This window comes from Ambystoma mexicanum, chromosome 1q, assembly GCF_040938575.1.
Source record: "Ambystoma mexicanum isolate Mex_15411 chromosome 1q, UKY_AmexF1_1, whole genome shotgun sequence".
In the NCBI taxonomy this organism is placed as follows: domain Eukaryota; kingdom Metazoa; phylum Chordata; class Amphibia; order Caudata; family Ambystomatidae; genus Ambystoma; species Ambystoma mexicanum.
Window position 1 is genome coordinate 499,180,634 of NC_090922.1, and position 27,608 is coordinate 499,208,241.

Sequence of the window (27,608 nt, forward strand, 5' to 3'; positions counted from 1 at the left end):
CTGTGCTATTCACAGCAGTCATGGCATCAGTTTCTTCACAAGCGCCCGTGATGACTATTGTGTTACTCACAAGCAGGCAAGTAGTCTGTGCTATTCACAAGCGGGCAAGTAGTCTTTGCTATTCACAAGCGGTCATGGCATCAGCTTCTTCATAAGCGCCTGTGATGACTTGTGTGTTACTCACAAGCAGGCAAGTAGTCTGTGCTATTCACAAGCGGTCATGGCATCAGCTTCTTCACAAGCGCCTGTGATGACTTGTGTGTTACTCACAAGCGGGCAAGTAGTCTGTGCTATTCCGAAGCGGTCATGGCATCAGCTTCTTCATAAACGCCCGTGATGACTTGTGTTTTACTCACAAGCAGGCAAGTAGTCTGTGCTATTCACAAGCGGTCATGGCATCAGCTTCTTCACAAACGCCCGTGATGACTTGTTTGCTACTCACAAGCAGGCAAGTAGTCTTTGCTATTCACAAGCGGTCATGGCATTAGCTTCTTCACAAGCGCCTGTGATGACTTGTGCGTTACCCACAAGCAGGCAAGTAGCCTGTGCTATTCACAGCGGTCATTGCATCAGTTTCTTCACAAGCGCCCATGATGACTATTGCGTTACAAGCAGGCAAGTAATCTGTGCTATTCACAAGTGGTCTGGCATCAGCTTCTTCACAAGCGCCTGTGATGACTTGTGCGTTACGCACAGCAGGCAAGTAGTCTGTGCTATTCACAAGCGGGCAAGTAGTCTGTGCTATACCGAAGCGGTCATGGCATCAGCTTCTTCACAAACACCCGTGATGACTTGTGTGTTACTCACAAGCAGGCAAGTAGTCTTTGCTATTCACAAGCGGTCATGGCATCAGCTTCTTCACAAGCGCCCGTGATGACTTGTGCGTTACTCACAAGCAGGCAAGTAGTCTGTGCTATTCACAAGCGGTCATGGCATCAGCTTCTTCAGAAGCGCCCGCGATGACTTGTGCGTTACTCACAAGCAGGCAAGTAGTCTGTGCTATTCACAAGCGGTCATGGAATCAGCGCCACTCACAAGCAGTTGCAGCACCCTTTGAAACAGAATTAATTTGCTGTATAAGCGCCTAACTAGCAAACAATAAATAAATAACCCGGGTTTAAATTACGCATGCTTGGAAGCCAACAGGCATTTAGTAACAGTGAGCCCAGTGTATGAAAGACTTTTCACCTATATCACGCCACCCCACTGCAGCCCGGAGACAATTAATTAGTTGCCGAAGAGCTACAGACTCAGCACACAACACGTGGTGGTAAATGTTTATTTCTTGTGTGCACCTAGAATGTGTTATCAGTTGTATACATGACAGGTTGAAAGTCCTTGAGCCATATCACTGCAGGGACACGCGATAGCACAACATGGCAGTGTATTTCGAAGCAGGATTCACACAGGAGCCACACACTGATTAAGGAATAAAGGTATCATGCTGCCTGGTCAGCAAATCAAATGCATCCAAGTGATGGCAAGCAATCACAAGACTTCCAGTCGGGAATTCAAATGTCCTGTTCTTTCATTCATAGGTAGATGTTATGTTTCTGCAAGCAAAAGACCAAGAACAAAACAACAAGAGGAATGCAAAGAGGCACACATGCCAGCATAATCCATTCCATTTGGTAAAAGGTAGTCCAGTCCTGTTTTTAGCTTTGCATTCTGGGACATGAAGTTCTGGGTTTATAATGGGAAATCCAGTATTACAAGTATCAGAATGCAAACTTAAAACCAGGAATGGACTACCGTCTCCCCATTGGAATAAATGACGCTGGCATGCATTAAGAAGAATGATAATCATTGCACGGCTTTGCTTAACAGACCAATAATCCCAGATATGCCCGAACAGCTACGCTACTCCCTCTATCATGTTTGGATGAATAATTAAATGGTCTCCGTTAGTTCAACAGCTGAGTTCGACCTTGATGGCCAATAATGAACCTCACGTAGGACAATAAAAAAAAGTTCCCTATCGGTCACATGGCACTTTGCACCATATGAGGCCAACAATCAAGCTCTCATTTTTGGCCCAGTGCTGAACCATTCCACATCAGGCAAGAAAAACAACCTCTCCGTGTGGCGCCAATGGCAAGCCCCCCCCATGCTAGCTCACTAAGCCTTCACTATTAGATTATTGTTAAGGAACTCACTTGCAAGACCGATGGCAACAAATTCCAACTAGGCAAGTGGCAACATTCTTCACAGTGGACGAATGTCAGTGATGTACGCAGATGACCAATGACAACAGACTTCTTTCTGAGCCAATGACATGGCTACCCTTAAAGGATTCATGGTTACATTGGGTGGAATGACAATGGCACAGTATTTATTTGTTTATGTTTTGCATTCGTATAGCGCTCACAAACCCTGAGGCATCAGGGTGCTGAAAAGAGAAAGGTTCCATGTAGCCGATAGACGGTCAAACACAGTGATGACCAGACGAATGCATGGCAGTTACATACAGAATGGACATGGACACAGTGCATCTTTCAGATAGGGGCTCACATGTCGAATTGAGTTATGCAAACAGTCACGTTAGGATGGCTCTGCGGAAAGCCCAGAAGAATTCCTCTGCTCTTAGCGTGTGGGAGGGAGTTCCATTATTTCGCAGCAATGACTGGGAAGCTAGTCCCTCCTGCTTTGGCACGTTTGAAGTTAGGCTGAACCACTATGTGGGAGTATGGGGTTCTAGAAGGCCTGCCTGGTTGAAAGGGCCTTGGTGATTTTTGGTGCCAGGTATCGTGGGGCAGAGCTGGATATACACCTATGAATGATTTTGAGTGCCTTAAATGCTATTCTTTCTCGGATGGGGAGCCAATGAATTGCTTTGCGGGCAGCTGTAATGTGCACAGATCTTGGGATGTTCATGGCAGCTCGCAAGGCATTATTTTGGATGGTCTGTATTTTTTTTTATGTTGTGCGCAGAGGTACCCGCGAAGAGTACATTACAGTAGTCCAATCTCGCGCCAATCACCGCATGAGCAATCGTTAGGTAACTGTCAGAGGAGAGGAAGGATCTGGCGGTATTAAGGAGTTTGGTTGAGTAAGCCGCTGAGGAGGCAATTGCATTTACTTGGTGGTTTTGTGATAGTGTAGTGTTGAGGTAGACTCGTAAGGTCTTGACTTGACTATTTGGGTGCCATCAATGATGAACGCTGCGTAAGTCGGGTCCAGTTTTTTTTTAGCACAGATGATGGCCCAACGAAGAGGATTTCAGTCTTCTCGTTGTTGAAACAGAGGCCATTGGTCACCATCCAGGTTTGGAAGGTGGAGTAGGTTGAATTCAGGGTGGCAGTGTCATTGGTGTGGTTGCCAGAAAGAGGGAGGAGAATGTGCATGTTGTTAGCATAGTTGGTATATGCTATGCCTAGGGAATCCAGCAGGTTGAAGAGTGGCTTAGTAAATATGTTGTACAGAGTCAACGAAACTCAAGACCCTGGAGGACTTCACAACTGTTAGGTGAGGGCAGGAATTTTCAAAGAAAACTTTCACCATTCTGCCTTCTAGGAAGGAGGCAGTCCATGATGTCGCTTCCAGGGAGAAGGAGGCAGCTGTGGTAAGGTGGTGGCATAGTATGTTGTGGTCGAATAAGTCGAAGGCCACAAAAAGGTCTACAAGGAGAAGTACGGTGAGTTTGCCCTCATCCCTATTGCCATCAATCTGTTTTTTCAGATCCAGGAGTATCCCTCCTATTACACAGCACCCCCGTGCGACCACTGATGAGGTCTCCTCTCTTCTAATCAATGTTCATGCTCTGCCAGGAGAGGAAATAAAAATGCTTCCCTTTATGACTGTAAGGAACCTCTCTGTATGTGCCAGTACCAAAGCTCTCCCTCGTGCTTAAACGACCAAGGGCAAAGTTCTAGTTGGAGAGCCACTGAGAGCCCCCATCCTGTGATATAGATAACTAGCATAGTCCTCACTGTTTGACCAAGGCAAATGCTCTAGATGAAGGACAACCAGAAAGCCCCTCGTAGTACCAACAATACGTTCTCTCTATACAATTCAAAGTAAATTCTGTTCTTGGAAGGACATTTACACAATTCTGGCTTCAGACGTAACATTAAACATATTCTTGTAGAAACACTACCAAATACCTTCTTGTAAAACCATTGACAACACTCCAGTAGGGGCAGTCACAAAGCTCTCTCTGAACGACCATCACCTAAGATTTCCCACAAAGACCAATGAGAACAGCTTTCTTGGAGGATAAATGAAGTTTTCCACAGAGATCGGCAGATGAAGCTCTACCTGCTGAACTGATACAGCTACCCACTGTACAACCAATGGAGCGGCCCTTGAAGGACCCTTATCAATGCTTTGTTTATTGGACCTCTTACAATGAGCTCTTCATGGAGGAACACTTGAACCGATGTATCTGCAGGACCTGAAATGGAGCTTTACGTGGATGCACAACGCGGGATCTGCTCTGTGTGAGGCAAGTGACAAAGGAACTACTTGCTGGAATCATGACACATCTCTCCCCACAGGACAAACAATAGGACTCTCTACTTCATCAATGGCAGTAAGTACCAAAAGCAACAAAGAAAAACCTGTAATTGCAGGCACAATGGCTGAGTGGTTTCTGCAGGAACAATGGCTATGGCTTGCATGAAAAATTAAGGCAAAACGTCTCTGGCAGGAGTAAGTACAAGGAGTTCCTCTGCAGCTTGAAACACTGTCTGGCAAAGTTCCCAGGAGAGTAGGTGGGCATGGCGCAAATTAGATTTAAAACAGCAGACGACCACAGCAGGACAAGTTTAAATTCAGGGAACTCGAGAAGGTTCAGAAGTGGTGTAGGTATTCTTTCGCTTCTTCTGGTGCAGTAGATGTATATTAGTAGAAGAGTTTGAGCATGGCAAGGGCAGCAAATAATGGCAGGAGCAGCCCATACTCAGGGCGGATTCCGGCATCAGTGCAGGCCATGTCGATTGTTATGCTGGTACCTCCAATGCCTTTGGAGCTGCTGCCTACTGCACAGAAGTTTTCAGATGCACAGCCACGCAAGGCTATTTGGGACACCTTTGAACCTGTTTAGAGAGAAATTCATAATGTTATGACAGAACCCGGTTATCTGCATCCCAGATGATACTGTTATCAGTAACCCATGTTGTTATAGGAGTCTGATATCTGCAACAGCGACCCATTTAAACCTGTCACATGCATCCCATAGGTCCAAAGGATTCTGATGTATACGCCCCATTTGGTTCTGGTATCTGCATCTGATAGTACCATGCGGCTGCACTCCACTTGACTAGATCCTGCATGATTATGGTATCTTCACCTCACATGGTTCTGATATCTGCCTCTGATAATCTGTTATCTGCATAGCAAGTGACCTTCCTATGAGAACACTTCTGATTCTGATTCCAGCATCCTATTAACCGCCTCGCATGTTCTGTTGCCACCTGCACAATGTTTTTATCTATACCCAGATGACCCTTTGTGCAATCCGACCCATATGAACATGTTATCTGCCCCACATGTTATGCTTTTTTTATTTCTTCAATACACCAGACACAGACAAACAGGAATTTGAATGAGGTTGAGTGAGAGCCTTTGTAGGAAGGGGTAAGGGAGGATTTAAAGAAGTAACTATAAATGGTTGCCTTTCTCAAGGCTTAGCTAAAGGGTCCGCTACAGTGTGATGCAGGTGAACCGATGGATCAGAGGAGAATATGTTAAGTGTAGGGCACCAAGGAAGAAGGCTTTCTCTTGGTGCATACTTTCATAGTCAAAAAAGAGCAGAAGGAAAGGCATGTGAATTCGGGCCCATGCTTTTAGGGGCTGAAAAAGCACCCAGGATGAGATGGCCAAGAAAGTGTGCAACCATCTGTCAGGGGAAAAAATAATGTCAATAGCGTGACCAGCTCAGTGGAGTTTCAAGCACTCTAATAGTACGAAATAGAGAGCAGAGAGATCACATGGCATTTTACAAGGGGGAGACAAACACACACAGGGAGGAATCTGGTAGCTCAGAGATTCGAAACTGCTTTAGTCAGTGTTAAGAGGAATCTTGACAAGAAAAGGACAGACAGACCCTTCAAACCTTCAAACAAGTAGACTCATAATTGAGATGGAGATGGTTCTCATAGTTTGTGGGGAGAGTTCCAGGTGTTTGGGTGTGTCCGCACGCACGTGCGTTAGGGGAGAGAGGGCGAGAGAGCTTGCTTGACAGATGTCAAGCGGTGAGAAAGTAGAAGGGTCAGTGACACAGTTAGGGTATAGCAGGCGAGGGGGCAATCTCCACCATAGCCCCTTCCGATTCTGATGCGTTCCAATGCCCTCCTTTACATGGTGGATTTCTATTTACAAGTATCCCTTGAGGATCCTGTGGCTGGACCAGGACCAGCCTCCACTGCTGGGCAGAGGGAGAGTGGATTCCAATGGTCACAATTTTTGTGGCTAGGACAATCATGTGTGTCATTCATGGAGGGACACTCCTGATTGGCCCTGCTGATTCCATCAGAGGGGCAAAGGCAGACTTTGCCTCTCAAGAGACCATAGTGGGTGTAGTGCAAATGTCATGTGACCAAGTGCCGAGGACCTTGGAGATATGGTGAGGCAAAGTTTGCATCTTACCCATTCATTTATTTATTTTTACATTTGTTTAACGCCCAGACCCACAGGTATAATGGCGTTTGTACAGCTAGTGTAACAGTCAATCAAGTAATGTGGCAGTAGTTGGGCCAACATGTAGTGGCGCAGATCCGCTGGAAAATTCATCGTACTTATTGAACAGCCAAGTTTTCATATGTATCTTGAAGGCTGGGTGTGAGGGTGTGTGTCTGATATGCAAAGGAAGTGAGTTCCAGAGAGATGGGGCTTTGGTGCTGAAGCTCACTCTGCCCGCTGTGACGAGTTTAAAATGTGGAACAGCCAAGGTGAGGTGGTTAGAAGAGCAGAGAGAACGACAGCGGTGTGGTTTGTCAAGTATTGGGGACTCCATTATAGATGCAGCAGTGTGCAATAGACAATCAGCGCTTTTATCGGTAGCCAGTGGACCTCACGCCGTGTTGCAGACATGTTGTCAGATTTGTGGTGGCCCATAGTCTCAGGCAGAGGTTTGTTTTGCAGTAATTCTAACTTTGCCAGGTTAGAAGCGGACGTGCCCATGAACAAGACATTACAATAGTCAACTTTACTCAAGATAATGGCTCTTGCATGGATGAGACAATTGTTGGGACTCAGGAATGGTCTACTTAGGGAGATGAGCTTTGCAGCGTGGACTGTAGAGGATGCGAGAACATTAATATGCCTGGTCATAGTTCTTGGTCAAGGTGTATCCCAAGGGTTTTGGCATGTTTGAGAACAGGGACGGTGGTGCCATCAATGAGGAAGGAAGAATAGGAGGGTTTAAGCAAGAGGCAGAACCCACAATAAGTAACTGAAGATACGGTCATGCTAAATGAAAGAAGCACACAAGCAGCACATCCAATAGTGTCCAGAAAGCATTTAAATATCTGAACTGGCCATGATGATCTGGTCTACTGCACCGTCATGATGATGCGATTCTTGAAAATGCAAGCATTCCAGGTTTGCTGATCACAGAGCTTTAGCTTCTGCACACGTGAGCACCATGGAATTGGAAGGATAGAGCAGGTACGAGCAGTGGCCCAGTTAGTGGGTTCTCTTGTAGCATCTTGAAAGACCTGTTATTATGCCCACTCTCTGGTAGCCACAAAAGGAAGCAACCACTCCCTTCACTCACATCTGTCCACTTTGAATGCTCAGAGGGTTGTTGGTGATGGAATGTCAGGATGTGCACCTTCCTGACATAATTTCCTCTGCATTGTTGTATCTTAGCTCATCACATTTGTATCTATTTGCATATTTGTGCTGGGTGTGGTGGTACGCTGAATATTTATATTTAAATGTATCATCTATTTTGCAGATGATTGGCCTCCTTTTATTTTTACCTTCACTCTTAGCAGCCATTTTGTCTTGACCGGTATATCTGTACATAGTACTGATCATGAGAGATGGGTATCGGGTAATATTTTCCCCACCAATAATATCACTATATATATATATATATATATATATATATTTTACATGGCCACGGAAGTGGCCATGTAGTTATGGTTAAGTTGCTGTTTCCATAGGAAGAGCACTTTTTGGGCGGCTTATAACTCCGCTCCCATCCTCACCAACTTTGCAAAAAAAGTATATGGCCCACTCTGAATTTTTTACCAAAGTTTGGTAAGGATTCGTCAAGTTATAGGGGGGTCCCAAAACGTCTTTTTTTCCCATAGACTGAATGGGGCAAAAACTTTGCACACGGCTACAGGCCAAACCCCTGGATGGATTGTCATCAATTTTGCGGCACGGGCATGTTCCCCAAAGCGTGCTTTTGTACATTTCGTGATAAATCTTATTGTCGTTTCCTTCAAAATGATCAAAAAATAGCACTCTAAAATTTAGTGATATCTATGTACGCTCCGCGGACCCACTTCCCTGTTCGCTCAGTGGAGAATATTTCTATTGGCTAATCCATGGCAGGCTGTACGTCAAGATGTTACCCTTTCACCGATTGGGTCTTGCACAGCGTCAAGTGCATAGCATTCTTTTGATACGGCCGCCATGGTCACTTAGTTTTTGAGTTGTACGCCAAAATCACTGCAAACAAACCCTTATGTACCCTTGTGTGAAAAGGTAAGCATTATTTACAAGTGGCAGTAGAAATTGAAACAGTACTTTATTCTTGTTACCACTATCGTACTATGCACTGGAACTTGGTACACAATGTACTACATTTATTTACTGTGTCTATGTACGAAGCCATCTCCAACATTACTGCGGTTAGCATGCCGTCCTATATTTTGGAATGTGAGGCTGCCACCTGCACGGTTTCATAAACAGAGCGCATCTGCACGTGGTCGGGAGAAACGGTTCTCATGAGTGACTGCTGATATTTAGTAGCAAAAAGAGAATTTATTTGTGTTCGAAGTGAAGGTCAGTTCATCTCATTGCATTTTTTCAGTAGGCGATCAGTATGGTTGCGCACGCACCAAACCTCACAACGGTCAATTGTTTTTCGACCTTGACGTACAGGGAATAGAGACAGAAAGAAGGTAGGGAGTCACAGTTTGTGAAACATTCCCTTTGATAACTTATGCTTCAAAAAGGTTTGTGAGGCACATGAAATATCAGTTCCAGTTTAACTTAGTCTGGAAAAAAAAATGTATTACTATTAATGCTTTTGGAATTTTGTGTGCCGTTGAAATTCTGTATTGCACATTAGCCCTCTTTTGGAGTCTGGAAAAAAAACAAATTTATTACTAGTAATGCTTTTGGAAGTTTGTGTGCTGTAGAAATTTCGTATTGCACATTAGCGCTCTTTTGGGGTTTGTGTGCCGTTAAAATTTCATATCGCACATTAGCGCCGCCTGTACAATGTCAACACCATTTCCATTATTACCTACGGCATTTATGTGAAAATCAAATTTGTTTGCCTACTATGCAAATTGTACATTGTCGCCTTTTCTAAGGAGTCAATACATTTCCCCATATAAAAATAATTGTTTGTAGAAATATAATGTGTTGCCCTTTACATTTCCGCAAAGGCTTTCCATTGATAAGATTTTGTTTTCCTTTTTACCCTCAGCTACTTCCTTCTGTTCTGCAAATGTCATGGCCTTCAACGTCCGACTGACGGTTTCTTTAACCGTCAAGTGCAGCTTTTCGTCACTGATTGCATAAGCATCATCATTGAATGGGATGACCGCATTGGACCTCTATGTCCTTACGCGGTTGTATCAGTAAGAAGCAACATACCATCCTTTCTGGTGTCATAGTTCACAGCCATTAACGTCACCTTGTAAATCACTGTGAGAGGCATATGTATTCTGTGTCAACAATGCAAAATTTCAGTGTCCTTAAACAACAACTTCACCTTTGCCAGTAACGTCATAAGTACCATAACTTACTTTCTGATAGACTACATCACAGCGATTGATGCCGTCTTCACAATGACTGTGAGAGGAAACCGACTACTCTGTGTCCACTGCATACTATGTGTGTGTGAACAACTGTGGCGCCAACGCATGGTGACTGTGTGGGAAAACATTTACGTGATTGTCAAAAGTAACATTTTAACTGTGCAGCAGAGACAGAAACTTCCAATTTCTTTGAAACTGAGAACAGGGCGATGATTTAACACTCTGCATTGTGAAAAGTCCCTTACTACTGCTCACATGTTAGTGTGTTTTTTCACCATTTCATGTTCCCCTTCATAATCAGCCATGGTATGTTGCAGGTTCATGAAATCATTTCTTTATGCTGCCAAATTACGTTATCCAGAGCGGTATTGGACACCACTTCCGTTCGCAATGTTAGGCTGAGGGCATGCCGTTAGGGTACTTTTTGAAACCCAGATGCCCCAATTACCGAGATCAGTTCTGCATGAAGATGCTATGTTGTCAGATTTGGTCTATTTGTAGAAGTGGACAAATGAGATCAGGTGCAGTGAAAGTGTTTGCTGTACAGAAATGCTTCGAAAGCAATGCTTCCTTATACCTTCTCAGTACACCTTTCTTCACCCATTTCATCTTGTGACACTTACACAAAAATGTGTGCACAGGTCAGTGGTAATGGTGTTGCTTGCAATATTTCTGCCATTAGTGCATTTTTGCCAAACATAATCCCTGTATATTGCACACATTTATGTAAAGGTCATTGCTCACAAAAAAACACCTTTTGTGTTATGCATGTAGTACTGTTTTCATATTTCCTAAGTGTCGTCATGTACAAAATAAATGAACGGTACGCCTTGCTTACTGACCACAATATCGGAGAGGTAAATACTGCCATTTGCTAGTTGTGATAAAACATTGCTTTGCAGTCGCCATGTCCACCAGGCATTGGCTGCTGTTACAGGTGTTGCTCATAACCACACATTTTAGAACGAATACAAATGTTCTTCGCCCACTACTGTCGCACGTTTCCATTTTTTATTTTCTGGCAATTGCAATGAAAAGCGAAAAAAGACTTTGCATGCAACAACCGCTTTCCCTTTCAATGGTGGCCATCTTGGAAAAGGATTTCTTTTCTTCAATCAGGAACGCCGGAGGCATTCCGGTTGAAAATAAAAAATCCTTCTTTTTGGGGCAATGGGTTATTGTCGCAAAATCTGTATTGGCAATGGCATTCAGCCCCCATTTTTTAGTGTGCAGTGGGGTTAACTGAATTAAATACCTCGGTATGCACTCTTGCTTCTATTGTCCTGTAAACTTGCTCTGTTCAGTTGTGCACGGGAGTTGTTTCAGTTACAAGTTTGTACAACAATATACAATGTTCTTCCGCACTGTGAACGACTCACCCGTACCATTGTGAAGTGTGTATGAGTTCTGCACCATGTCGCGCTGCTGTGCTACTGCATATGCTACTGTGCAATTCGTAGACAGATGGGCAGTGAAGTCGAATGCTTATTTGTTACTATTGTAACCCTTCTAAATGTTCAATAAAAATGTTGGTTACCTAATGTTATTGATCACTTACAGTACCGACACCCTTTGCAAATCATTCAAAAAACATTTCTCAAAGGGACATTACGGTTACGTTGCCCTACTAAAAACATCCATAATTCACTACAAAAAAAACTTTGCTAAAGGGACGCTATGGTTAAGTTGCCCTATTAACAACCTATGCCATTCTGCACAAAATCTTTGTACAAAAGGACGTTATGATTACAAGTAAAATCTAAAAACCCCAAATCATTAGTTAGTATACAATGGCATTTAAAGGCCCTTTAAAGAGAGTTAGGTATTGTGTTGTATTATTATACCCCATGGAATATTTGGGAAAGTTATTTGGTGCACTTGCAAGTATGTTGACAAGTTCTCACTTCTTGATAGGATATAAAGATCACTTGAAAGGTGGTCTGGATTCAGCAGGCAATGTTTACACCACACAAATTGAATGGAAATGTGAGTTAAAAAACATACCACCACATTATGAGTATGGTGGAAATTCTTTGATTTTGCGCTGGAATTATTACCAACATCATGTTCCATTACTGTACTCAGTGCAGTGGAATTACTGCCAGATTCTGAGTGGTGGTAAGGTGGCTTTAATCCCCATTTTCGGAGTTCACAGGTTTACCATAAGTGGTAATCTTGCCGCAGTAAATTCACATATTTTTGGAGGTGAACTCGTAAGGAGCCTCAAAGTGTTCTTCATGATAACCAACGAGGCATCCAAGCCTGTATTCTGTGATGTACTGATAAATATACCTGAAATGAAAAAAAGGCAATTTTCTTTTTGTTTTGTCTAAAAGATGGCACATACTGTAAGCCAAAATGATTTCATTGCAGGGTAGTTAGGAGGTAGGTGATATGTGAGAAGGGACACACAACTTGTAGGTGTTTGGTTATTAAGCCACTCGTTCACTTCATAAGGCAATGCTTACCCATGCCTGCCCCTTCCCGCCCAAAGCACAGACTTGCGGGATCTCTTTCAGCTAGCTCTATCAAGCAGCAACATCCTGCTTTCGCCTGCCAGTGTTCTTTCTAAGCATTCTTCTGAAGGTTTATGGCTTAATTGTTGCTGTAGTTACTCGCATATGTAAAACGGTCTAGATCAAGAATGCTGCTTGTTTAACATCTGTTCCTTGCAGTGAAGTCCTGTTAAAACCAATAGTTTTGGCTTGGGTATAGATATTAGATAGGCATTTAACAGGCACGGCTATCATAGGCCCAAATAAAAGCACTATGTTGCACCTTTTTCCATCGTATGGCCAGTTAATATCATCATTGCAGTGCCTGACAATTGCCTATCCCACGCCTACACAAAAGCCAAAACTGTTGGATTTACCAATGCTTGATTTAACTGCTCCTCGACTTTGCACATGAAGTTGACTCATCCAAACAAACAGGACTTTAAGATTAAGAGAAGGTGGCTCATTTTCCTTTCACAAATCGTTTGTCAAACTACTACAGAATGTCAACTGAGGTGTGACAGAGCAAGGAGATTGCAGTAATGGAATCTGTTCTCATAAACAGCTGAGTTTGTCAAGTATCATTTTTTGACCCCTCCCCCAACCCCCTAACCGCCACCTCACCTCAACGTCGGTCAAATAGTGCTCGCTTTGACATCTGTGCAGAGCCTGCTGCCACAGGTTTGTATCTCGGCAGGGCCAAACTCAGCCTTTCATCCTTCTGAGGTCGATAAATGAGCACCACACACCATGGGTAATAATAAGCAGCGCTCAGATGCCTCAGGGTTCGTAGTGCTATATAAATGCTAAATTATTATTATTATTATTTGCTGCCCAGGGTTTGCCAGACTGTTATACAAAATGCAAAAGTAGGTTCACTTTGGCTCCTAAAGGGATGCAGAAAGTGTTCCCTATTGTTAGACTTGCATAACAGCAGTGTTGGTTCCTACACAAAGAGCATTCCAAATTCAACTTGTGAGAGCAAGAGACTGGTTTAAGGAAAATCGACATGAGCTGAAGTATTAAAACACAAGGGTTCCCTTTACGAATGTGTCTCCCTGAAATAAAGTGCCTCTGACTAGGGTCCAAGATGTGGAAGTTAAAACGTCTGCCATCTTGAAAGTAAACTTTGCCACTAATCTAGCTCTCGGGTCCTCCACATTGTCCAAATCCCTGAAGCAAACCATACTGCATGAAGCACATTATATACCACAAATAAATCAATACTAATACACAAACAGGTATGAGTTACTCACCATGGTGACTATTATTCTCCAAGCCAACAGCCCCCTTTCTTTCCCCCGGGGACTAGACCAGAGAATTGCATATCAGATAATACAAGACTGCGTGATGCCAGGCAGTTCATGTGGGGCACCGTCCCCTAAAGCATGTGCCGGGCTTCATATGTGAGTCCTTTAGACCCGAGAACACATTAAACTGTGCGCAACTTTGTGGGATGACTAGTACTTAGAACGATGTCCAGTGCCCCTTCCACTATACTTTTGCACATCTACCCAAGTACTCTGCATACTTTGAGCATCTTCTCTGTAACTCAAATCCAAGGTATAATGACTGCAGAAAGCATGTGGAGAAGATAATGATGCCGCTCTGCAGATGATCTCAGAAGGAAAGGGCCTATCAAAAGCCAGAGGTGGAATTTGTTCCATCCAAATTTGCATGGAAACCTTTAGGAGGGGCAAACTTCTTAAAAGTGTAACACTTCAAAATGCAGTAGACCACCGAGCCTGAAATGGAAGCATTTGATATTTGATGGCCAGTGTTCGGATCTCTGTAACAAGCAAGAACCAGCCCAAAGAACGGATCACCTTAATATTAATTTGGTGGGGGTAACACTTTAGTGCTCTGCATGCATCCTGATTGTGCAGCATTCTCTCAGAGTATTGTACGGTTTCACAGTAGAATCATTCCATACCACGTTCATAATGTCCACGATGTCCTGGATCAGAGTCAAAAGGCCAAAAGTCAAATCGCCAGTAACAACATCCCTAAATTCAGCAACTGAGGGCCTGAGGGGAAGTCTGTAAAACAAGCCACTCCTCCTGCCTGGAATAGGGGATTGATCCTTAGAGGAAGATGTAAGGGATTGTCCTTTGTTAGAAACAGTCGAACCGACAACCAAAATATGCTGGGGCAAAAAGGCGCCATCTGCTTTTCAATTTGCATAGAGCTTGGCTAACACTCTGGGAAGCAGTGGGAGGGATGAAAAGGCTTCGACCATCAGCTGATTCCTGGAACGGAGTAAACCGCCCCCACCACAACTATAAAACCTTTCGCCAGGCTTTACAGTTTGCCAAAGTTGCAAAGAGTTTGAAGGAAGGGAATTTTCCCAGCTCTAGAAAAAAGAAAATCCGGGGACATTAGAGATCAGAACTCAAAGAAAATGAAACAAGAGGTGAAGGGCGTCCCATCACAAATTCGGTACCCCTCCTATTGGGGAGAGCTTGGAGAATCCATTCACATAATTGTAATGATAGTTTGCAAAACTGGGTAAATATGCCCCTGCTTGTGAATATAAAAGATACTGGTCATGCATGTTGTGTATTTCAAATGATCAGCGATAACGTGTAAAGAGTGATTTTGGCCAGTGCTTACCGGAATATACTTTTGTTTTTTATTTTCATTTTTATATTTAATTTTTATTTTCATTATCTGTCTCACGCTAGCATGACCAGTATTTTATATTCGCAAGCAGGGTGTGAATATAAAAAAATACTGCTCATGCCAGCGTGGGACAGATCATGAAAATAAAAATGTAATATAAAAATGAAAATAAAAAACAAAATTGTATTCTGTTAAGCACTGCCCAAAATCACTCTTTACAAGTTATCGGTGATCATTTGAAATGCACAACATGCAATGATGCTTCCAGCTCTCGAACAGACACTTCCTTCCATTTAAATATCCCCTCCTTGTGATCTCTCCCTTTAAAGATAATAAACACAGAAGCCCGAAAAACGGTCCCTAGAAATGAAAGTGTAATGCTCCACCTCTCAAACAAATACAGCTACAGACACCAGTTCACACTACTCCACCCGCTCTGAAACATCCCTGAAGAACTCCACCATGCTTCCCAGTGTAAAGCCAGGCAAATCCGCCTGTCAAACTCGTTTACAGTAAATATTTCAGAAAATCGGGTTTCGGGCATGCATAGGACCATTACAACACTCACAGCAGAGTACATCCAGCCGACACCAAGAAGGCTGAGAAGTTACAGCCAGTCTCAGCCATTAAAACAAAGAAACTTGTGCGTGAGGCTTTATTTTAAAGCAAAAAAAGGAAAAATCAGTGCCTTGCATCTTTCAAATATGTAAAAAATAAAGTGTCCTGAGAAGGAAACTGGGAGCAGTGGTCGAAGTGAGCGGGAGCGGTCGGAGCGGTGCTCCTATTTTTTTTAAATTACCTTGTACAGCTCCTATACTTTTATTTTAAAAATAAACCGTTCTGGAATGGATTTGTTTTAAAAGAAAAAGTGTAGGAAGAAGTTGAAACCTTCACTTTCAGTGCACTGCACTGAACGTTCCCTTAAACAGCAGGTGCAAGTGTTTGGGGGGGGGGTGTATTGTGCGTGGGTGGGGTTGTGGCAATGGGATTTGTGGGGAGCAGGGGCAGGCCAGCAGGGAACATAGTTCCACTACTTCTTTTCGTACACTTCGACCACTGACTGGGAGACATTGTGGGCACCCCTTCCCTGTGGGCACACACAATACTGAATCATTCACCTGTATGGCAAAAGGAAAGGTGGCAGGGTAGCCGCCCAGCCCTCGACTCTAGGCAATGGGCACATTTGCACCACCCTTCTGCCCCATTACACGAGAGAGGCATGCCGATTCACATAGTTTCACAGGGGCTGACAGGACACCACCGTTGCCTGCAGATGTCACAACTTGAACACAACATCATTCCCCCTCAATGCGCCAGCTCACCAATTCATATGCTGTTTGGTGTGTTGCAAAATATCACAAAAGACACAAAAACCTTCATCAATTCAATACAAACCCCTGTCGAGTATTTGCCAGACTTCCTTGTTGAAAGACATATCTTCACACTGCTCTGCCGCCTTGTTGTTCCCTTATGGGTACTTTGATGTCAGCACTACTTCACCCACACTTCCATATCGGTCCATTACAACCATGTCGTTGAAGCACTGGGAATGGCACCAAACCACTAGGAGGGTAAGAAAATTCAACCGACAAGTGACATATGGACCAGTGCTCAATGCACAGATTTAATGGCCCTCACCATAGACTGTGTCACCTTTCCACATACTGGTCATCAGCAAAAGCCAAGGAAAGCAGCTGCAAAAAAGCCATCAACAAGCCATGTATGGTAGGGTGTGACAGCATGTCCCATAGGGGAGTTGACCTCTCTCTGGGAGAAAGTAAAGTGGTATTGGCACATTGGCTCACTCCACATAATTCACAAGTGGGCTTTGTGGCAGCTGACAATGGGTTTAATGTTATAGCTGCTGTGAAGATTTGCAAAACTAGACACATGGCCTGCGTTCATGGGCGTAATTTCAGGGGGGAACAGGGTTGTTTGTCCCCCCCAACTTTCATGGCACGCCATTTTGTCTGCATTCATTTGGCTGGGATATCCTTTTCTTCAGATGTCATGTCCCCCCCCCCAACATTTTCAGCAACGTTACTCCACCGCCTGCGTTCCACATGTCCTAAATCTTGTAGTGACCTACTTCATAACCCAGTACCCCCAATAGATGACATAGTTAAGTGTGGGCTTGAAGATCTGTGTTCACTTCAACAAAGCCTGAACTATGTTAGGAAAGCATCGTGGCCCCACTACCGATCTTACAACCACTGAAAACCGTAATGCCAACACAGTGGAATTCAACCGTCTGTATGAACCCTGCAACATGGTAGCCTACTACTGAAACAGGAAAAGTTGGCAACTGGAGGGTGCTGAAAATATATACACTGGCAAATGTTGTACAATGTTTGCTCTTTAATGCAGCCTTTTAAGGAGGCCGACCCAGCCAAAATGATATGTCACTTTGTGAGGTGCTGCCACTGTTGCATCTGTTGGAAAAATAATTATCTAAGATCACATATGAACATGAAATATCTGCCAAAGCAGAAGCAGGAAAAATTGCCATAAAACTGCTCTCAACCTTCCAACATGATCCACACATTGTTGGAATGAAGGAGACTAGGGATTACCTTATGGCCTCTTTTCTTAACCCACAGTTTAACCCCTTAGCCTTTTTGCATAGACTTGCATTATAGCCTGGCACTTAAATAAAGACAAGGTTGTAAATGTCAACAGCATGGGCGTGAGGATGAGGACTTCTGACTCTCTTTCACTTTTGCAATGAAAGTCTGAGCCTGCCTTGTCCTCCCACACCTCTGTGCGTCCAGGCAATGGTGCAGTGACCACTGTCTTCTCCTCCTGAGACACCTGCAGGGGCACCATCTCTCGTTGCTCAATCTCTTGCTCTTCGGTCCCTTGCAACATGATCACCTTCTAATCTCTCAGGTGCAGATGAGCAATGGCCAACAGTGTGCCAACCCCATCCTTCTACTGCTTGGGTGCAACGCCTCCCTTTTAATTACAAGGTGAATGTACTCAGGTTCTGCAGGAACTCCTGGAGGGAGTCTCTAGCTACAACATCTTCCCAATTGGTTACCAAATCCCCCACCTACAACTCTCCAACAATGTCAACCAGTGAGGCTCACCCAGGATCTCCCTGCCCAGTCGCAGCCCCCTCCAAAGTAGCACTTTCTTCCATTTCCTCCTCCTCAAGCCCCACCTGTCCCACCTCAATCTCTTTTCCTCCCATGTCAACCACCTTCTCCCCTCTTTATGCTGTGTCACAACCTATGTCTGCTCCTCAAATTTAGTCTACCCTTTCTGGCTGACCTCCGAGGACCTCTAACATATAGATTGAGGGGCAACCCTGATCCTAATCTTTTCCCCCTGGCACTCCCTCCTATTATAAGGAGATGTTGATAAGGGGTCAATGTGCAAAACAAGGGGAAAAGACACAGGGATTCCACAGAAAACTGACACAGAAGGAAATGATTCTAGCAACACACAAACAGTATGAATGGTGACTGACTACACATCACCGTAAGACTATTAGAGTTCATGAAATGGTTTATAAACCCAAACTAAAGAAAAGCTTGTAGGAACCCGTTTTCTTTTTAAATTAGTTGGCACAAATGACAAAAAGGAGGGGAGCAGGATAAAGTACAGGATGCAATGTTTGTCTTAAAAAAAGAATAAAACAGTAAGGCTACAATGGGAAGATTAAAAGGGGGGGTGGCTACTAACACAAACAAACAAAAGTGAATCAAACAGGAATCAACAAATATCAAAAACGTCTCCAAAACCCAATTCACACTAAAGCTACAATTTGTGAACTTTTCCTGTCCACCTGTACAGCTAAAAATGAATACAAAAAAGGTAGCAGGCGCCCCTCTCTCGAAAGAACACGGCATGATAACCTGTTCAGTAGTTTGTAACCACTGAGAGTTCGCAGCCATCTGCTTTTTGCTCACTGTACCTACCCGTCACAGGTCAATGGGCTGCGTTCCTGCTGGTAGAGAGACTCCCAGACCCCCCTTTGATGAGCTAAAAATGAACAAAGCTGGGACGTATACCGTACAAGATTATTTAGAATGGGTCAAAACCTTTGATTTGCTGGTCAAACTTCCCCCTCTTGGTACTCCTGATCGGACTGCAGGACTTGAACCCCGTCTTGAGACTCAAGGTGGGATTTGACCCTTGGGAATAAAACACAGGAATCCCTCAGAGGGAGTCACTTGCAGCCGGAAATGCTCACAGTGTGAGTCTGGCACACTTGGTTAGGGCACCCCATCACAGTTTTAATGAGGGGTAATACCTGTTTACAATGTATGCAGTCATTTTCAGGATACTGCTGAACAGTCTCGGTGTAGAAGGAAGGAGAATTGCTGAGACTTTGCCCCTGGTGCAGATAGGAGAGGGAGGAGGAGATCCCTGAGATAGCTATCAGGCGACAGAACACTCACTGATGCATCTATTTGGACCCTGTTTTTCTCACACTTGCAAACACAATAAGAAAGTGAGCTCATATGTGGTGGACTTGCGTGGGCTAACAAAGAACCGAGTTTGTCAGTTTTATGAACAGCCTTATTCAGGACCAGATTGTACGGTGTACCACATACAAAAGACTGCAGGAAAGACGGTTGATGATAAAAGAGCTCAGATTGGATCAGGCCACAAGCATGGCGAAGTTGGCAGAGCAATTGGCTGCCTACTCAGTGACGTTGTCCAGTGCACCCAGTGATGTTAACAGCATGAACACTAAGACTGTGAAGGCGCCCAGGGGAGGAAAGGGTGGGTGCCTAGGAGTATGCCAAAGCACAGTGGAGGCCTCCAAGGCAACCATCTTCCTGCAGGCCCAATGGGGCAAGGCTGTTTGCTTTGTGTGCTGTGACAGTGATCGCATCTCAACGAGTGACCGTTGCCCTGTGAAGAATGTAGTGTGCAGCAAGTGCAAGAGACGTGGTCACCTAACCCAACTGTGTAGAAACAAGTTGAGTGGTGATGTGTGTAGAGGATGATATGCAGTTTCAGCAAGGTGATATGAAAGATCTCATGATTGCCACAGTAGAACAGGATGATGTAGAGGCCCTGTGGTGTAAAGTGAGTATTGATGGACAGGCAGTGTGAATGATGGCAGACTCAGGGACCAGATATACAGTGGTTAGTTTTGGGACATTCGGCAGACTGGGTTTTAAATTGTCAGACCTGAAGGAACCAGACATAAAACCGAAGGGGCATGGAGGAATGCTGATAAAGATTTGGGGCTCAACAGTGGTAGAGATTGAATTTAAGGGCTGGAACACCAGAGGCATGTTGTAAGTTGCAGATAAGGGTGTGTCATTATTAAGTTGGAAGCACCAAACAGCTTTAGGAATATTGCTGGACCCAAATGCAGGCGAACCAGTGATGCTGGTGGAAGTAGGTGTGAGCGCGATGAGTTCAGAGATGTCTTTAGCAACAAGATAAGCTGTCTGAAAGGCTTTACGCACAAGATTATTTTAGAAAATGCAGCGAAGGCATAAGCTCATAATGTGAGACCTGTGTCCTTGATGTTAAGGGTAAGCTCAAGGAGGAGCTAGACCGATTGTGTAAGGCAGAAATAATTGAACCCATTGAGGCTGCAGAATGGATGTTGCTGGTTGTGATTGCCAAAATAAATGGATGGTGAGATTCGGATATGTGTAGACCTGAGGTCACTGAATAACAGCATATTGGTGAATTGTCATCCCCTCCCCAGAGTGCAAGAGATCATTGCCCTTTTACAGGAGGGCAAAGTACTTCACGACCATAGACTTGTTCAGTGCGTACCACCAGCTTGAGTCAAGAGCAGTTACCTCATTTGTGATGCCTTTTGGGGCTTACAAGTTCAAACAAATGCCTTGCGTTCTAGCATCGGGTGCTGCCGTTTATCAGAGGGTGATGGAGTTTCTGCTTGACGAGATGGAAAATGTAAGGTGTTTTTAAGATTACATTGCATCAGTATGGCGTGTGCTTGAGGAAGGTATTAGGAATTCTCCAGCTAGTTGGGCTAACTGTGAAGAAGGGGAAATGTAAGTTCAAGTTCAGTGAGGTGTCATACTTGGGGCATGTTATTCATGATCAAGGTATCAAGCCAAAAACAAGCTTGCAGGAGGCTGTAGTGAAGGCACCAGCACCACATGACAAGGATACTCCCAGGGCTTCCTAAGGTGGACTGAACATTATTCTAAATTTGTGGAGGGAGATGCTATTTTGTGTGCCCCCTTAAGAGACTTGCTGAAGAAGAATTGGACTGAGCATCACGAGGGTGTCTTTCAGCCGATCAAGAGGAAGATAGTGACGTCCCAACCTTGTGCATATTCGATCCTTGCAGGAAGACTGTACTAACCACAGATGTGAGTGCTTTGGGACTAGGAGCAATACTCACGCAGGTAAGAGATGGACATGAGGCAGTGAATGCCTTTGCTTCTTGAGCTTTGCAGGGGCCAGAGAAAAACCATTCTGCAATTGAGCGAGAGGCGTACAGTCGTAATGAAGACAGATCACAAGTTGTTGGTACATGCACTGGTAGGGAAGAACACGTGTGTGTGTCTCGTAGGATAAAGCGATGGGCCCTGGCCTTGCAAGGCTATCATTTCTCTGTGGCATAGTCACCAGGTTTAGGTAGCGTGGTTGCAGACTGCCAATGCTGCCTCCCCATTGAGAGTACACACATGGTGCCTAATGAGCAGGAAGCCATGCATGTACAGGTGACCAAAGGGGCCATTTTGGAATTGGAGAGTTGGCGCGAAGTGTGTGCAGCAGATGGTGCATTGAGTAGAGTATGTCAGTTACTGGAGAGGGGAAGGCCTAGGCATTCCTCAGGGGTGAGTGCAGAGTTTCACCAAGTTCGAAATGAACTGTGGGTGGAAGGTAACAGGCTGTCCAGGGGTGAGAAAGTTGTCTCCCCCGCCCCCCAAGGGAATGAAGTCTATTATTCTGGAAGTATCTAATAAGGGGCATTTCGGGCAAAACATGGATGAAAGGAGGATTAGGGAGACATATTGGTGGCATAGTATGGATGCTGACGTAGAGCATATGGTGGGTGGCCACTTGTTTGCTGTGTGCGGTGAGCGACATGTCGTATGTTGCGGTAGAACCGTCTTTGGGTCCGGTCAAAATACCGACACAGCTCTGGGGAAAAGTAGCGCTGGACATCATTCGTCCGCTGCTGGGGCGTTATCAGAGCAAGATATTAATGTTCATTCTCATGAACTACCATTGTAAGTGGCCATATGTAGGATGGGCAGATGATGTGATGGCCAAATCGGTGCTAGAATTTTTGGATGGCGTGTTCCAGAAAGAAGGGTTTCTGTCAGAAGTCCTGACTGACAATGGTGTTCAGTTTCAGTCGGAGGGGTTTCCCGATTATCTTGAGAGCACAGAAGTGAAGTAAGAACCAAGCAGAATGGGTTGGTTGAGAGACTTAGTTACAAAGGGGAGGCTGCAACTGGCCCTTATGTTGAAATTGGATGTTGTAGTGACCGTGAGGGCTATGGTGTTGGTTTATAGGACTATGCCACACGTCACTACGGAGTGTGCCTGTTTGTGCGAGTGAATTGGTATCAGAATGGTTTGGTACCTCAGGTCCAGTTAAGGTGAATAGAGAGGATATTATGTGGGGGGCGGGGAAGTGCCAGGAGAGGTACAAGAAGTGGAATGAAATGGGTATTTGTAGAACCGTTTCGTGTAGGTGATAAAGTGAGTGTAAGGAATGCCAGAGTAAGAGGAAAAAGTGTTCCGTATTTGTAAGGAAAGTTCTTGGGACTGTAGTATTATTAGATGATGGAACCAAATGCAGCACAAGACAACTTGTTAATGAAGTGGAGTGGAGAGTTTGTGAGAGGAAGAAGTGTCCAGAAGGAATGTTCAGTGGTATGATTGGGAGTGTGATCGGGGAAAATGTGGCAGAGGAGGTCAATACTAGAGCCGGGATGCCTGCAAGTCCAATCGTGCTTGGTGTAGGAGATGCAAGAATGGATGTGACATGTAGAATTGTCGTTTCAGGAGCAGTTCTAGATACTGAGGTAGTGACAGCGTACGTACAATGATTGCGTCATCTTGAGGGCTGATGTAAATAGCAATGTAGTGCTTTTGGAGACGTGTTTTGGAGATCAACAGGCAAAAGCAAAAAGGAGTACACATTTGTTCCTGCCAACCTAAAGATCTTTGTGTACAGTTAAGGGGGTGGTGGGGGGGAGATGTGTAGTGGTGGCGTCTCCGTTTCCCTGCTCCGTGTTAACCATGATGAGGGATTTGAACCATGTTCGTGGATGGCATGGGGCAGGGGAGCAGAGCCATTGCGGGGATGCCTAGGGATGGTTGGGCATGGCACGGCTCCATGGATAGGAGTTAACTAATAATGGTGTGTTGAACTGAAACCCCTCTCTGCGTCCTCCTTCTGGTATCCGTCTACTCTGCCACAACAATGTGCTTTGCATTATTTGGGCCTCATAACAGGTTAGGCAGATTTCTCCTGTGATCCTCACATACAGTAATTACCATCATTGCATGCAATAATCCCTGCAATGCGCCTGATTGCAATGATATTGATGCGATTTTCATCCCCATTTAGATGCCCTACTTTATTTATTATTAATGTGATACCGTTTTTTGAAACAAAAACTTTACATTAATCAAAAATCATATTAATAGATCAAATCAATCTAAATAACACATAACTTATATAGAAAACAAATAATGTATACTATAATTCACAGTTAAAATAGAAGACATGATTTATGTTACATTCGGATCAATACATCTGTCGTATATAGATGAAGACATGTCAATTTGTGGATGTATTATTAATAAGAAGGTGAATAGCATTTAGCCACACTCTATTAAGGGACAGATGGAGACTGGCATTGAGAGCATTCAGACACATATACGAGAACCCGCACTCCTCGATATGATGCCCTAATGTATCCATTCACTTCATGAAAACGAACATTTTGGAGGAGTGAAGCGGTCATACATGTCACCTCCACCTATTTTGCATGAAGGTTAAAATTGCTGTAATGTTCATGAATGACTTCATCTGAGAATCAGATGGAGTGCAATGAATGCAATACTCTAAGATTTGCAGATGTGATAAATATGTGTTGGTCTATAAACAGCTTTTAGGAAAACCAGGCGGCAATCTAAATCTTTATCATTGGCGCCTGATTTGTTATGGGGCCCTTAGCAACATATACCCATCTAAGCGTCTCCATCAATAAGCGGGCTACAGAGAATAATGCATTGGATTCCTTGAGATCCTCGTGTGGACACCAGTTAAAAATATCAGATACTTGCATGTGCAGAACCATACATAAGGAGAGCCTGGACACCGTCCTCTTTACCTTTTTGCAAAGGATTCTCGACATGGAGCTGGCACCTCCATGGAAGGCATGCTCTGTGGGTCTTCCTGCTCCATGTGACTCAACAACATCAGCACTCTGATGCCATGGAGTCTGAATTCACCTGTTTTATGTGTATTTTTTTTTTACAAGGGAAAATCTGAAATTGAAGCGGATTCAGTGCATGGTGCGGTTTTAGGCACAGGATTACGGTTGCCACCACCACATCATGTGGTGCATCATCATTATCCCTCAGGAAGAGCCTGCATCACAGTGAGGCAGCGGCCAGGCTCCTCCCCACAGAATCTAAGCCTCAACAAGCATAAGGCTATCAAAGTGTCTACGAAGTCCTCTACTGAGGTCCCATCCTCTCTGGTCAATCTTGGAAGCCTAAATGATGCCGCAAGAAATCATCAGGCAGAGCGACCCAAATGTTCACACCAAGTATTCCAGCATAATGCTGCTGAATGGAATTTCCTACAGCTATGTGAAGCTTTTGTGAGTGATGAAAAAGTTCTCGCTTTTCAATTAGTTTTAAGGAACTTGCATGTCCTTTGGGCAGAGTGGTCTGCTTGCGAGTTTTGCAGAAAGAGAGGTTTGGAATCCAACAACCTTCACGTTTTATTCTTTTTGTGTTGTTTATACGCTCATGACAGTTATTTGCACATATATAGGAACATCTTTAAGGGAGGGGCAGCTGAGGCTACTCCCCCAAAATGTTCTTGCCACAGCTGCTGAAGCCAGTGAGCTGGATGCGTTTCGTGGAAGTTAAGGTCAATTCAGATCCTATGCTATTTAAGATGGTGACAGTAATTTAAATCGTTATATAGTCCTGACATCAACGGGAACACAGTTTCAGAGCGCTAGATAATGTAGGTTACTTATTATAATCGTTACTACTGATGAAATGGTACTCAGTTTATCAACCTGGGTTACAGTTCAGATATTCTCCATGTCCCATTGTTATGATTTAAAAAATAATGGGAGGTGCACAGACTAATGGGTGATTGGTGGGACGCAACACATGTAATCATCAATTTCACTGTCTACATTTCAGATTGCACTACTGGGTTGGGCAGGATGGGCAAGGCCTTAGTCACAGCTCGCCCAAGTGACCAGTGTTTTACATAATGGGCCATCTGTTATGCACATTTTGTGGGACTATGGAATTAACTCTAGTTACTCTATAGCCCATTGTGCAGTTAGGGCCTCACTTGCCTGCAATTGACACGATTGGTCAGATTTAACATCACTCACTCATACTACACTCTGGCTTTATAAGGAATTAATTCAGTGCCAATTGGCAGAATCCATAACTGCGTGTGCCCTTAGGCTCAATTCAATAATTGCCCATTGTTCTGTGTCACGTGACATCTCATTGCTTTCCAGAACAACACAGAAGTGCTTTTGTAAGAAATGTAAAAAGCGATTAGCCTCACGAAAATGTGTGACTGAGCCAATCAGTCAGACATCTCCACAAACCTGCACATGCATAACTTGCCAGCGGCTCTGGAGAAGACATGGGCTATTGAGGTGATTATTGTTGGACAATGTTAATTCTTTGAAGCAGTGGATATCCTACTACAGACTATTGCAGCAAAAGCCCTAGTCTCCTGTGGCTTACCTCTGAATTAAAAAAACGTAATCAATTATAATATCTTCATTGCATATGGCTTCCCATATGGCTAACTGGTAACTGAATGAAAAATGTTAGCAATTGCTGAATTTCATATAATCATGTCCCAACAGTGCTTTGTGTGGGAGGAGGAATCGAGCAGCGTGTGGCTATAAGTGGGCATGGTCTAAGAATGGGTGTAGGGTGGGAGCTTAATATTTATTTGCTCCAAGTCTGAACTTGCAGGCACTGGGAGCCAAGCAGGAGAGGCATGCACACTGCTGCCATACCTTTTGGTGCACCAGCCTCTTTTGTTTCTTAATCACAGACTCCAAACCCCACAAGCAGCCCACTTTTGTTTCTTAATCAAAGGCTTAAAACAAAAAGAGGCTGCCTACCAAAGGGTATGAAAGTGGTATGCCCGCCAGTCCTACTATTTCTTAATCAGAGGTGCCAACTTCAATCAGGCAATGCTTTCCCACAGTGCCAGTAGCAGAAATGGCTGCCAGGGGTGCGGGGGGGTCATCTGCTCTGCTTAAGGAACAGAAGGCGAGGGAGAGGGAGGCACACTGTTATTTAAGCAATATGCCCCGAGCAGCAGGGGTATTACAGAGTCAGGTAATGCCCCAGGGTCAATAGTTATAGGCCTGAGCAAGGGGCATATTGCTATTAGTACCCCGGCCCAAGACCGGGGTACTAAAATCTTGTTTTCTGTTTTGAAACGTTGCAGCGTTTTCGGACAGAAAATATATAAATAAATAAATAATACACCAAAAATGCCCACCAGGAAGGGAAAATTTAGTCTATTTTCCCTTTCCATGGCGGCCATCGCATTAGCTCCTGAAAGACAATAGAAAGGAAGGTAAGTGGGGTTGGGAGGGGAGAGAGGTAGGGAGAAAGAGAGGTAGGGAAGAAAAAAAAAATAAGTGCCTCAATCCATGGCGGGGGACGATAGCAGCCTCCAGCCGTGTGGAGGCTCGCTGCGGGGATTGGTCCGCTTTGAGCCTCCTCATTGGCTGAGGGGCTGCGTCTCTCCGCAAGGTTGAAGAAACTGAAAGGCAATTACTGGCATGGTGGAGTCATGTGGCTCACCGCGAAGAACGAAGATGCTGCTGTGCATGAAGAACACACTGTAGGAATGCCAGGAGCCAGCGAGGGACTCCTATGTGTTTGCAGGGTGACAGATAGCAGTGCTTTACTTACTGGAGCCCAGAGCAAAGCACAGGTACAAAGCGGCTGGAATCCCGGCCGAGAATCCAGTGGTTCTTGCCGGGTAACGGCCCGGCGAGAGCCAATCAGAATGTGTGCTACAATCTGCTTGACTCTTGCCGGATACTAATATACCATAATTTTTGGTGCAGCCTCCTCTCCTTTTGTTTCTTAATCGGATGCTCTGATTAAGCCTTTTCACCAAGCAGCTCCTTTGAGTGAAGGGGCATGTTGCACTTGCTCCAAAGCACTTTTTGGAGACTCCCAGGGCCATCTACATCTAGCCCCGACCCTCTTAAAGTCTTGTGCCTGACTATTTTACGAGGCAGGAATAAAGGATATGTTCTCAATATGTGTGTGATGATTTGGCACATGATAAAAACATGAACATAACATAAAATGTGATGGAAAATTCCCT

The 27,608-nt window shown here is 44.3% G+C and overlaps 1 protein-coding gene across 1 annotated transcript in view; it reads right to left on the minus strand.

Annotated features, from left to right (window-relative positions):
• Positions 1-1,265: 1,265 nt before the first annotated feature.
• Positions 1,266-27,608, minus strand: part of LOC138529593 (phospholipase A2 inhibitor gamma subunit B-like) — a 211,434-nt gene continuing 185,091 nt past the window's right edge. The window contains exon 5 of the mRNA XM_069640844.1: positions 1,266-5,036. Within this exon, the coding sequence (XP_069496945.1) occupies positions 4,843-5,036 (194 nt within the window). The 3' untranslated portion in view covers positions 1,266-4,842. The remainder of the gene's footprint in view (positions 5,037-27,608) is intronic.